The 14,128-nt window shown below is 39.3% G+C and overlaps 1 protein-coding gene across 1 annotated transcript in view; it reads right to left on the bottom strand.

Moving 5' to 3' along the window:
* Positions 1-1,692: 1,692 nt before the first annotated feature.
* The window catches only part of LOC104944757 (serine protease HTRA1B-like), a 221,043-nt gene continuing 208,607 nt past the window's right edge, over positions 1,693-14,128 (bottom strand). Inside the window, exons 5-9 of the mRNA XM_010770333.1 lie at positions 12,068-12,262; positions 11,700-11,732; positions 10,943-11,057; positions 10,379-10,436; positions 1,693-1,864 (exon numbers count right to left, since the gene is read on the bottom strand). Of these exons, the coding sequence (XP_010768635.1) occupies positions 1,765-1,864; positions 10,379-10,436; positions 10,943-11,057; positions 11,700-11,732; positions 12,068-12,262 (501 nt within the window). The 3' untranslated portion in view covers positions 1,693-1,764. The remainder of the gene's footprint in view (positions 1,865-10,378; positions 10,437-10,942; positions 11,058-11,699; positions 11,733-12,067; positions 12,263-14,128) is intronic.

Below are 14,128 nucleotides of genomic sequence, written 5' to 3'. Positions count from 1 at the left end.
CTTGGGCAGACACACACACCGTTAATATTGGGTATTTTATTGGGTTCGGGATTCCTATGGATGACTGCCTAGGAGAGAGCGCAGAGAAGCGTGTAAGACTGCGACTCCGCCTCCTGTTTGTCATGGATTAAGTCCACAAAGCCCTGAAATGTTTGCCGAAATGAGATTTGCACCTTCCAAAGTAGGATGAATGCCGTCTCTCTGTACTTATTGTAAGTCGCTTTGGATAAAACTGAGAACTGTTCTTCCACTGCCAGCCTTCATTCCGGCAAAACAGCAGCTTTGAAACCAGGAGTAAACTTTCCACATCCTGCAGTCTCCACACGAAGAGAGTTCACATCTAATAAATGCTCTTTCGGTAAAATCGGATTATCCTGACTCCTGTCGGCGTAACATAACTAACCACACAATAAGAAAATAAACTCCGCCTGCTGCTTTCTCAGGTGGAACTCTGCGGTTTGCTGTCAACAAGCTTTTCATGTGGAAACCAAACATCTTTCCAGGAACAAAATACTGTAAATTCAGTAGAAGTGAGCATGCACCCTCCTTTCTATTTTTTACATGTTGCAAGCATCGTAACTGAGAGTGAATCCAAAATGGTGCTTTTACTGGCATAAATTGAACTCACTCCAGATGATGAATGCAGAATTAGATGTCTTCTGCTGGATTTTAGAAATACAGTTTGTTGATGTGACATATTTGCAGGGGTGGAAAAAGTATTCAGATGCTTTCCTTGAGTAAAAGTACCAATGCATTATTGTCAAAATACTTCATTACAATTAAAAGTCCTGCATTCAAAATCTTACTGAAGTAAAAGTATCAAAGTATTATCAGTACATAAAGTGTAAAAAGTAAAAGCAATCATAGTACAGAAAGATTGCCTTTATGTGTGTATATAATTATAAGAAACACTTTTGCTGCATCAAGTAGCATTTTACTGTTGCTGACAAACAGTTCTATTGGAATTTTTTGTCAAATATATAAATAGTTTGACTCTTTTGTGACTTAAAGAGTTGGTCCACTAGTTCACTTTTGAAAAATGCATTGTTTCAGAAGCAGACTTTGGGGACTCGAGTGCCAATTTTCAGGACTCGTGACTTGACTCGAAGTTGTGCAGTGATCTACTCAGACTCAAAATTGGACACGAAATCGGACTCGAACTCGAACTCGGACTCCAACTCAGACTCGGACTCGCACATTGATGATCGGACTCGGACTCGGACTAGAGCAAGTTCTGTCTCGAGTCCGGATGTACTCTGCCCCGGGCGTGTGCAGCTGTAAGTCGAGTTCCCGTACCGCGCCCAGGCTTTTCTCAGTCTGAAGATGTGCAGAAACACTTGGACTCGGACTTGAGCAGCACAGGTAATGATGACTCGGTCTCAGACTGGACTCTGATTCTTCCTAGGTGACTCAGACTTGGACTCGGCCTCAAGCACAGGCAATGATGACTCGGACTCAGGCTCTAATCGGACTCTTCCTAGGTAACTCAGACTTAGAATCGAAGAGTGGGGACTCGAGTGACTCTGACTCGAAAATTGACTACAACACTGGTTAGAAGTAGCTAAAACAGTTTAGTAAATGTACTTGAGTAAACTTTCCTTTTTTCCCTTTTAAATGTATCGGAATAGAAATATAAAGAAGCATTAAATGGAAATACGCACCTCAAAATTGTACTTAAGTACAGAACTTACTAAATGTACTTAGTTACTTCTGCATATTGGGAAGTGAACAGCAGATAATGTGGTAATGAGATGTTCGAAGCACTCACGTCTCGGCTGGAGTCCGGCTGATGACCTCGATGACGTAAGCCCCGGAGGTGACATCTGGGAAGTCTGACTGCCTCTCCTTCAGCTCCTTAGCCAGCCTGATGGAGGAGAGAAGAGACAAACAGCTGAAACACGAGCTCTTAATGAAACCTGAAGGGATGATGCACTGTGACTCATTTTAAATTCCAACATATAAATCATCGCTGTGATTAATTATGACACTCTAGCAAATGTCAAGCTTTTAAAAGCTGCAACTACAACTGGTCTGATTTTAATGAAGCATATTGCCGTTAACTGGTACACATATTTTATCGTGTTCTTCAGGTTTGACGGATTCCACTAGCTAACTTGATCCATGTCTACACAGAAAGCCCAAATTATACAGCATCAGGCAATTTTTTTTGAATCCCTGACTACCACAATTTTAATATTCTTGAAGAACCAGGCCGAATAATAATATAAACTATAAAACAGACAACAAAATCTAATTGTGTAATATAACAGTTTACAGATTTTGGAATTGATTTTGTACTATCCAGGCAGCCAATTATGTCAGTTAATTTCAGTTTACAACGCACATTTCCAGAGACACACAATCTCTGTCACGTGTATGTATAAGTACATTGCTTATGTGTATATCATAAGAAAACTTTCTTGGGTGTTGAAAGCACTCTTCAACATCTAAAACATTACAATTCATCAGGCAAAAGAATGGGAGATTAATATCCCAAAGTCTCCACATTTGATTATATTTTTAATGTGTTTCTGGTCCTCTTTCAGTTGAGACAGTGTAGATGAAGGATGTGTCAGGATGTAGAACTCTTGTTTGAACATTGGATAAAGCCAGGTTCATATTCTTGTTTCATGTTGATGACATATTAGAGCCAAAGGTTTTGCACAGAACGAAATATCTTTGAGTTGCGCGATATATCAGAAAATACTGCATTAAAAAAGTGATTTCCTGCATTTCTCTACTGATAAAGTGTGATATAAATAATGTACAGGCTTTCAGATTGCTGTAGTTCACTAAACAGAGACATTAACGACATGTTTGGTGTTGAAAATGTCAGAAAAAGTGAAAGAATGGGACATAAATATCCCCAAATCTCAAAATTGTATTATATTTTGTGTGTGTTTGTGGTCCTCTTTCAGTTGAGATACTGTAGGATGCTTCCGGAAAAGTCCAAAGACTGGATGTCTTTCAGTCACCAACATGTTTTCGAGACACTGATATTAACGGGGAAATCCTGCAGGACTCAAATGCCTCGTCGGGGGTAACGGCCCGTCTACACTACAGGCATCGAAAAATGCTTTCAACGCTTCGCCCATTCACTTGAATGGGGTGACGTAGAAGATTTTTTGGGCGGCAGAGACAGTTGGTGAAACTGGTAGGTTTTCAACTGTTTGGGTTGTTTGGGGAGTTTACATCCAGTTTACTTCGTTNTGGCTTCCAGTAACTGCTAGAATCCACTTCAAGACACTGGTGCTTGCGTAGCATGCTGCGAATGGATCTGGCCCTTCCTACATCCAGGACATGGTTAAATCGTACACCCCAGCACGTGCACTCCGCTCTGCATCAGCCAAACAGCTCGCTGCACCCGCACTGCGAGGGGGACCCAAGTTCCCGTCAGCAAAAACATGTGGGTTTGCTATCCTGGCTCCAAAATGGTGGAATGAGCTCCCCATTGAAATCAGGACAGCAGAAAGCTTACACATCTTCCGGGGGAGACTGAAAACTCATCTCTTTAGACTCCACTTCGAGCGATTGAATTACTAACGAAGCACTTATATACTAATAAAGGGCTGGCTTTTCTAAAGCCAGTTGAGTAGCACTTGAAATGTTTGGCTCTATGAAACCTGATGTACTTATATGATTCTGTTTTCTTCAAGGTTGTATCTTCCTGGTCGAATGCACTTATTGTAAGTCGCTTTGGATAAAAGCGTCAGCTAAATGCAATGTAATGTAATGGTGTCCTTGAGTATTTAAAATTCTTCTGTAAAAACATGTTTCTGTTCAAATTTATATTTTTACAGTAGCTGCCGCCTTATGCTTTAAATAGAATTTGCTGTAAAATACAAATTACAATGCATTTCTTCTCTAGCAGTTCTTCGAAAGTGTCACCTGATCAGTAAACTATCTAATAAATCTACAGGGTATGCTCGGTCAATTATCTCTGTCATGTAGAGCAATTATCCTTATCAAATATTATAAAGACGAGCACATGTTGCCAGAGAGATTTACACCTCTTATCAGCTTTAATGTTCTGTGGTAAATTATGAAACACTGTGAAACAGTTCATGTCAGTTCAACTTGCAAATGAAAGTCCACCTGCTGCCTTGAAAAAGCAAATCAAGTCAACTTGAAGACAATCTTTGTTTCAACTCATTAATGCAAGTAAATCTCGTTGATATGACTTAACGGTTCTAGTTGTGTTAACATTGTTTTTTAAGTTGTCTAAGTTGATTTAACTTTATACTCAAGAGTTGAAACAAATACCAATCTTACATTATCAGTGCAAGAAAACCTTATTTACCTATTCAAATAAACTCACATTTCAGTATTATTATAACTCTCACTTTAAAGTTCTACATTTATATAACTCATCATTTCAAGTTAAGAAGATTGTAATAATACATTTATTTCAACTTAAATCTATTAGTTGTATTGATTTCTAATTGCAAGTTTACATTAATTAATAAAAACATTTGCAGCGCATTTGTTCAGATATATAACATTTATTTAAAAAAACATGTTATACATCAAGTTAAACAAGGAATTTGACCTCAGCCATGCCTTCACAACAAGATTATCCATAACCATGTTGTACATTGTCTCAAACACAAAACAAAACATTTGAGTGTTAACATATTGGTTCAATAGTTTCTGAACAGTTTTCAGAAAATCTACTGAATATGAAAAAGAGGGTGAATTGTGAAATGGTAACCACATTCCACACAGTTACCCTCCGTCACGGTCCTAGCCGGTGTTTCAGACTGTAGGTTAACGTATTACTCCGCCTCAATTGGATCACCGCTGCAGGTGCACAGAGTTCCTCCGCCAGCGGCATAGTCCTCTCATTTAGATCAAAATGTGACTTTACTTTAGTCCCAATTAAAGTCAATTTCAATACTCGGTGCCCTTGAATATTTAAAATTCCTCCGTAAAAACATTTTTCTGTTCAAATATCTATTTTTACAGCAGCTGCAGCCTTATGCATGTAGTAGAATGTGCTGTAAAATACAATGCATCCCTTCTCTAGCTGTTATTCAAAACTGTCACCTGATCAGTAAACTCAACATCAAGTATTTAATCAATCTGAAGCAATAAAGCAATAACATGCTCACTCCCTTGTTTTGAAGCAAGTTGTTGTTTCTTGGTCTCTGCAGCTGCCTCTCCTCTCGGGGCAATTAACGTTTACAACCCAAATCATAAAGCAGGCTTCTCAGCAAAGTTCATAAAAAAGGAAATTATACCAACGATGTGTGTCCTCTTATCTGAGCCAGATCATGCTGGACTGTTCTGTGTGCAAATATGCAAGTACATTTGAAGTTTAATCGCATCTAAAAAGCTGCAGTTGTTTAAATACATTGGAAAGTCATGCAGATTATATTTAGTTTAATGTTTTTCACTGCTCTATATGTTCTTCTAATATAGCTCTTCATTTCATTGCAGCTATTTGGATGTGGCTCCGTTGCCCAGGTGACCACAACTGAAGATAAGAAGGGACAGTACCTGTCAATCAATCTGGGTTTTGCTCTGGGAGTAACATTTGGGGTCTTTGTTTCTCGTGGAGTCTCAGGTAAGGAAGGGGCTGTATCGACCTTCAGTTCACTAAAAATGCTATTCCTCCAGGTTGAGTACCAGTTTGAAAAGGAGGAATAAAAAAAACCTTAACTGTCAGAGTTGAATTGCTCTATGGGTAAAGGTGCCAGGTTTATAATGGAACAAGATGTTGTCTCTGGTTCTGCTGTTTTTATCATGTCAATCATGACAGTGTTACTAGTGCAGATTTGCCAGAGTACTCTTTTAAAAACCTCCTGGGACCCGAGGAAAAAAAGTGTCTTCCAATTTCCTTTTTTTTGTGATTTCCTACCTATTTAGGGTTAAAAAAAATATCTTGCAATTTAGACTTTTTTAATTTAATTTAATTTTAAAATGTTACAGTATGTCCACTGTAGAGGAAGTCAGGACCATATTAGTTTGAAAAGACAGCCAAAATTAACAGACTATGTAACGTATTATAGTTATAGAGTGATATTAATACAATAATACATTCACCTTTATTTAAAACATGAATAAGTAATTGATCTGAACATTGCTGTTTATTTGGTCACTAAAAAACTAGTTTGTTTTTTGGTGAATCCTTCCAGATCTTCAAAGACTTTGTAGTCAATGTAGTGGGAAAAGTACCTCATTGAATCCAGTCGGCAAGGGCTGTAGGGTCATCTTGACTAGTTGTATGGATGTGGTCTCCATTTGATCATGCTCATAGAAACACCGCTTGCATTCCTGAGGCAACTCTCATTTTTCATGGCTCCACTTAAAATAAAAACAACAATAAGACATACGTGCTACTCTTGGCCCACAGAGGGCCATGTCTCTCCAGCTCGTCCCTATCTGTCTCTCTGTCTGTATCTTTGCGCTCATGGAGCCTCCTGCATCTTTCCCCCCCCCTTCCTCTTGACCCTCTTCTATCCCAGGTGTGAAATCCTCATCTCTCTCATCATCTGAGAGCTCAAAATCTTAATCTCCCTGAACTATCTGGTACAGAAAATGTCTGCTTCAGTTCCGTCTCCTGCAACAATATTGAGTCATTAAGTCCATGAAGATGGTCCTGACGTCCACTAGAATGGACATTTATAAAAGGGCTGTTATTTCAAAACTTGAATTATTTAATTGCTTTCAGAACTAATTATATAGTTCCTCACATGTTAATAAACAATAACATATATGATGGTAAAAATTACAATTATTCAACAATATTTGACTTCTCCTCCGGCTTCTATAACATTTTGTTTTGGGTATACCAGCCATTTTGGATGAAAATAAAGAGGAACTTCCCAGCATGCAATTTTAACCAATGACATATCACTGGAAAGACCAGGATGTCCTCTGTACAGTACATCAGGGATTGATAGAGTAGCTCAAAAGAGTCAAAGGGTGATGCATGTTAACAAAATGTCCACTACAGTGGACATTTTCAATGGGCTGGGTCCCAGGAGCAGAAAACATGCATTATTCTACTCAGGAGGGGAGTTTGACAGGGGATTACTCAAACACTTGATTGTACTTCTGGGATTAGTCCAAGTAGTACTGACTCCAACAGTATCAATTTCATGTAGAACTTCTTGCAAAAAATCTTTTTATCCCTCATCAAATATAGCAGAATAGATTTGATCAATATCGGGGAATTGGGGATATTTATCAGCTGCTTGTATGACAGTCAGACAGTGAATACTTTACAGCGGCCGCTGCTGTGAATTAAGGGGAGAATAAACTCCAGTGGACGAGCAGCACTGCAGCGGTCNNNGGTTTTACCTGATTGGTAGTCCGTCTGCGTGAATCGTTCTGCAACCAGAGCGCGTTTCAGTTACAACATTTTAATGTTGGCCCCGGAATGTCCCAATTCCGAATAACAAATAACAATAAATGAAATTCTACAAATAAAAGAATTGGTTAGTAAATTAAATTTTTTGAGAATAACATTTAATGGGAACCACACACAGAGACATAAGGACTCGTCTTTACTCGAGTATCCCGACGACTAGTGGTAATTCGATTTCGTCCAGAATATAACGTGATGTAAACATATTACATTCGAAGCAACTTATGAAACGGACGCCCTTATTCTTTTTTTATCAATCCTATATGACACATTCCCTTTCTGAAGACACATCGTTACCTATCAGTCCTGAGTCTCTCTCAACCTCGATAACCTACAGTTTGTGACCACCAAATAATATTCCAATAGCCCGGCCTCCTAAGTGTAGTGTTCAGTGTCGTCGGTCTCCAAGACTGACGGGCCCTCCTCAACGAGTGTCATTTAGACTTCGCGGAAGGAGAAAAACGAATCTGGAAATTATCCAGTGTCTCTCAATTAGTTGTTTCACCCCTCTATTTGATTTGTCAGACCCTTTGTGATCTCTATCGGATTTGTTAAGACCTCTGGTGACTTAGTGACGGACTGGGAGTACGTATGAACGGTTGGGGGGGGTTAAAAGTTCCCTCTGAGTGCTAAAGTAACGGGAGAGGGGCCCAAAGGGGGGGCCCAGTATAAGAGAGGCGTAAAGAGGGCTCAACCGCACTGTTTTAGTCTAAATGAGTGCTGACAAAGGTGAGCCTGAAATTATGTCATGTGGTAACAAAACCAAGGCTACCATCGTGCTAGAGAAATCATCGCGCGCGTTGACTTTCAGACCTCGTCCCACTCCTGCAGTGTCTTTGGTCTTGTTCTTAGCTGTTGAGGCTCTGGAGGCTCGCAGACTTGAGAGCCAGGCGCGGCGAGGCGAGGCGGCGCAGTTCCTCTCCACGGGCTGCAGAAGCAAAATGCTTGATGGGAAACGACTCGCTGGTATCTCGAGCTGAGCGCTCATTGGTGGTTTTTACCCTGTGCTGGTGATGAAACTCTTCAACTGGCTCGGCAAAAGTTTGTTGTTGTTTTGTGTCAGTTTTACCTCGCCACTTCCATTCACATTTTTCATCATTGTTCCACAATGTTTATCATCATGAAATTAATATCCATATATTTTATACTATACTTGCACTGCTTACCGTTTTCATACTTTATATAGCCTATCTTATCATATGCATACACACTGTTTATACTGCTCACAGGCTGCTGTGTATATCTAGTGTATTCATACCCCTCACTGTTTATTCATCATTCAATTCATTCTATATTTTATTCTGTAGATTCTGTACATTACTTTTCACTTTACTGCTTGTTGCACTCCTGGTTAGAAGCTAAACTGCATTTCGTTGTCTCAGTACATGTAATATGTGCAATAACAATAAAGTTGAATCTAATCTTGAGCAGGAACAAATGTATTACTTAGTAAATATCTGACATTAACGATTAAACACATTTGTGCATTCTTTATAAATGCAAACCGAGTCAAGCCGACTCCGGAGGTGGCGGTATGCACCTTAAAGTTGTTTGCAATCTGCCAAAAAACCGAGAGAAGAAGAAGAAGAAGGCGAAGCCAACTCCGAGCTGTCCGACTTCAGGCGAGCTTTTTGAGACCTCCCCCGGCTGCGATCGGCTATTCTCGTCTACTTTCGAGGCGAGCCACAGCTCGTCTCAAACAAGACTAACGTTCCTGACAATAGATTTCAATAGTCATCTTTTATGGTGTAAATGCCTTTTTAATAATAACATTTTTGAATGGAACATTCTCAACACGAATACATCAATCCAAATAAATATAACTTAAATATGTGGGAAAATACTGTGTTTGAAATGTATAATTGAAATGAGATGTTAGCTTTTTGTTTTGATATATATATATATATATTGTATTCCAGGCTCCGTTCTGATATGTTAAGTGGCATGCAATTCAAAACAATGCTACTCACCTCCTTTAAAGTGAAATTAAAAACCTCTGCATTTTCTATATAGATATTAACAGTACTTAATGTCAGCTTAGTAAAAAAAAAACATACAAATTATGATTTACAATGGACTACGCTTAGCTAACAGACTAATTTCCACCACTCATGGACCACACTCACCTTTTCTCTTGAAATACTGGGTGACATACTGTCGCCCTTTAGTCCCTCTCTCTTTTCTTTCTCTCCTTTCTTTTCTTTTTGAAAGCCTGACTTTGTGAGTCGTTGAGACATGGCACACACCTAAGTACTAGCATCCCTCCTCACATGCTCTCACTCTCTGCTAGAAAGTGCCGTTTGGAGGCGGAGGCGGGACCAAATCATTCCATGTAAATAGAAGGGGGTGTACAGAGGCTTTGGATAATTAACTTTTGGAAGAAAATAAGTTAAATGAATTTAAGTTTAGTGAGTACATCATCAATATAACGTTCTATTAATGTTAATTATTAATGAATGATGAAAGGTTACTTAAACATTTTTTTCTTAATGTACTAAAATAGTTTGGGCCCCCGTGGTGAGGGTGTTTGGGGTGGCCAATAGGGTGGCCACCCCCCAGCTCCGCCACTGCATCGTAGGACCGCTTAGCGAGATCGCGTTTGCTTTGGGTTAGTTAAGCCAGATAACTCAAACATATCCAGGGTATGTTGAACTGGATTTGTAGTACAGGCCTCAGGTACTTAAAACTGAGGTTACAACAACAACAAAAACATCACCGCCCATGTTATGTAGAACAGTCAGTACTAGGATCTGTTTCAGGGTTCTCTGAAGATTAATCAGACTGCATCAATTCTCACATTCTAGTTGCATTTTTTCTGCAACAGAACAGATCAATCTCACAGAAAGAAAAAAAAACTATTAATTGTATCACATGTATAAAACAAAAGAGGACTGTATCGATAATGTCAGGGTTTGTTTACAAAAACGAACTTATAACCTGACCAAAATAATATAATGTGAATGCAAAAATAAATTCAGTTTTATGTAATCAGCAGCAGGAACTTACGATGGGGTGAGACTCATCATCCTGACTCCGATGTACCTCTTCTTCCGGTATGTTTTACCTGGAGAAATAAAAGACACGTGCTGATTGACTTGTAGAATGTAGAAGTTATTATCTTCTTCATTCACCCTATTCATTTATATATAGATCAATAGATGCTAACTTGCATATGTTGAGCAATTAGCCAATTAGCATAATTTGCAGTAAAACAAAAATTAAAACAAATGGCTTGGCCAATTTGGAAACTTTTGGAGTGATTTTGGAGGGCATTAGGATCTTTAATCATTTTCTGACACTTTCAGGATAAAAAATTGCAGTTTTAACCAGAAAGTCGCCATGTTTGTACTCCTGGTTGGATAGTTTTGATTACATTTGGTTTGAGGGGACTCAAAATGGCATGTTTTGATCCTAAAAATGTAATATCCTCAATATACCTTGTCCAACATACATGTATGCAAGTTAGCATCCGCCAGTTTCTATGTGCTGGTGACCCGTACTATACATTTCTATCATAAAACTTTAGGGTACTCAACATTTCCGGGTTCACATTGATAGCAAGTAGCAAACCTTTGGCCTGTCTGTCGTGCGCCTCTGCCAGGAACTGCCTGATCTTGTCTGATGGGATGGCGAAGGAGATTCCTGCTGTGACCTTCAGAGTGTTGACACCAATCACCTCTCCATCCTGCAGGACACACACCGCACGCACACACACACAATTAGGCACATTATTTCTCTATTATTGATTGGACTCCCCGCAGGAAAAGTCTAATTTCCTCTCTTTAAACAGCACTTCTCACTCCACATTGCTCTGTGTTTAGTAACATTACCAGTTTTAAACAGACTTATAATCAGAGTCAGCTGGGGGATGTGGCTGTTTGCCAGGCATTACCTAAACTCTGTTTACTTTCCTAACAAGGACTTTTTGAGCCTTGATGTTTGTTTATATGACATTACATATATCTCTGTTTCACAACATGTGGATGTGGCCCCCGTGAGCAGAAACTTTATTTCTGTCTCTAACAAATTCATTTAACATGAATCTCATGTGGCGAAAATGATGACACATTCAGTTTCAGCTCCCCATACAACAGATGAAGCACAATTAAAGGTATGCATGATTTATTATCAATACTCTATTGTCATATTCAATTCCGAAAGCTAAGATGTCAAAAAGGGAACTAATGCAGTTTAAAGTGATTTACTTTGGGCATGAGGACACATTTTTTGTGAGACCACTGGATACATATAAGATGCTACATTTTGAACAGGTAACGTCTTATTTTGAAATCTAGCTTGTACTGTGTATTCTTTTTCCTTTACTCACCAGATTGACCAGTGGTCCTCCTGAGTTGCCATACTGCAAGAAACAAAAAAGCACATAAAGAATTTAAAATTGGTCGAACCAAATTGTTTTTGAAGTCAAAGAAATGTGAATAAAATATTTTAATAGATTGTCATTCAAAGGCACCAATGCAAACATTTCATTACACATTGCACATTTGTATTGCTTACCAATAACAAGATGAATGCAGAGGATTTAGACTAATCAGGGACCAGTGGAATCAACATAAAACACACTTGGACTGGATCAAAGATATTTTTATACTAATTCAAATGTGGGTTGTCATAAATTATAATAAACAAATAAACATTTGGGTTGTTTCATGTTTCTCTCTCGGTCTCTTCACTCACGTTGATGATGGCGTCGGTCTGGATATATTCCATGTCGGAGTTGAGGAGGCCCAGCTCCTTGCCCCCCCTCTGGGTGGTGCTGACGATGCCGGTGGTGACGGTGTTCTGCAGGGAGAACGGGCTGCCGATGGCAACCACAAACTCTCCAGGACGCAGGCTGGCCGAGCGGCCGAGCTGCAGCACCGGCAGCTTCATCTGATCCAGCAGAGAGGGGAGGGAACAGAGAGAAATCTGGTTAGAGACAGAATCCAAGGTTTTTTGTTGTCTGACTTTTTTATCTGCTTGCACTGCTGGTTGAAGCAGACTCAGGCTAAAAGTGTAATTTTAAAGGGCCTATGTCATGCTTTTCCGCTTATTCCCCTTGTGTGTTATGAAGGTTTTTATGCATGTAAACGATCTGCAGAGTCAAAAACCCTCAAAGTACACCCTGTAGGGAGTAAAACTCTAACACAGAAAAGACGTGTCTGCCCCAGAAAGCCTCGTTGGAGATTTCTCATTTTCCATTGTTTTCTTCCTGGGTTGTGACGTATGAACACCCAAATCAACAACAAAGGACCGGATTGGCCCAAATGGACCAATCCGTGGAGCTCCTACAAGCATAAACTATACAGAGATGCTGTATGAGAAACCAATGTGATTTTGGAAAATTGCACGATTTAAATCTATGTTAGTAGACCTCAACAATGGAAATATGATCAGTAGAAATGGCCATGAAATGGGACCTTTAATCCACTCCTTGGAGAAAAGTGTAAGGACTTGAATAAATCATTTAGTGGGAATGCTGTTAACAGCATTCCAACTACAGTATCTGTTCTTCTACGCACAAAATTCTTTATTCTTATTATTCCCCCCGTTATTTTGCCGGCCTTCTCCTCCCGCATTGAACATCGCAGAAACTCCGTTCAAACATCAAAACGTTCAGCTCGGTCGGGAATCGATGGCTATTACTTTTAGTAATTCATAACTTTCATAATTCCAGAGATACAGTACATCCCATAATTCATCACATTTTTAACCATTGAAGTCAATGGAGAAATTCTTCAGACTTCAACAAATCTTCATGCGACTTCAACTGCTAACTGCTCATTCATACTTTCACTCAGAAACCTCATTCCAACTTTAAAATGTTACACATCTTTGTAACACAACTTTTAAATCTGATTCTTACTTTTAGAGATATTAAACATTGTTCAGACCTTGGTACAGAGGCTTTCTCCAGATTTAAAATTAACTAGAGTGAGTGATGTCACAGCTAGAGTGTAGGAAATCTTGAAATTTGCCTTCATATTCTTTTTTTTAAACTGCCATAATTCCCAAACCCTACATTCCTGAGACATCATTTTTCATGACAAACGTAGGAAAACATCTCGTAGCTTGAAAAATGACAAATAATTAAGCAAAAAATAATTAAACAAAATGCCTCTTGAGCATGAAGTGACAAAAACTTTCAACATGTCTCCATTAAAGAGCAACTTCCAGGTTAAAGACACCTGTGAATAAATGTGTAGGAAAATGATGAATACACTAGATTTTCCCAAAAATATACAGAAATATACACTACAGTGACATCTGGCGTCGTTTTTGTAAGAAATGTTCACTTCCGCATAAAAAAGCCTCGGCACGTGACCTCCTGCGTGTGACGTAACACGGGGGACACAAGGGGGAGAGCGGCCGGTGTAACGTATTAATAAACATGGATCCCAATGCTAGTTTCGACACAGAAGACACAGAAGAAGTTGAACATGAATATTCGAATGCATATGACGGACCACAACCTTATAAGTATGAGCCTGCTAGGCGTCCAAGAGACCAGGAGCAGCCAAGGATTAGAAGAAATAACGGCCATCGGAGAGAAATTGAGCTGTGGTGTGAGGAGAACCAGTGGAGAACTGGGCAGCTATCTTGATCAGTGACCGGCGTCACAAGCAAGTGGGTTTAACAAGCTAGCAACATTAACTTACAACAATAAATACTAAACACACGTTGCTTGTCATTATTGAAATCATTATACTGACTCATTTGGAAGTTAGCAAACGTTAGAAAAACAATACTTACGGTGCA

The sequence above is a fragment of the Notothenia coriiceps genome, unplaced genomic scaffold, assembly GCF_000735185.1.
Source record: "Notothenia coriiceps isolate Sejong01 unplaced genomic scaffold, NC01 NC01_scaffold00000339, whole genome shotgun sequence".
Taxonomy (NCBI): Eukaryota; Metazoa; Chordata; class Actinopteri; order Perciformes; family Nototheniidae; genus Notothenia; species Notothenia coriiceps.
Note: the sequence above shows the minus strand (reverse complement) of the source record. Positions and strands in the feature narration are given on the sequence as shown.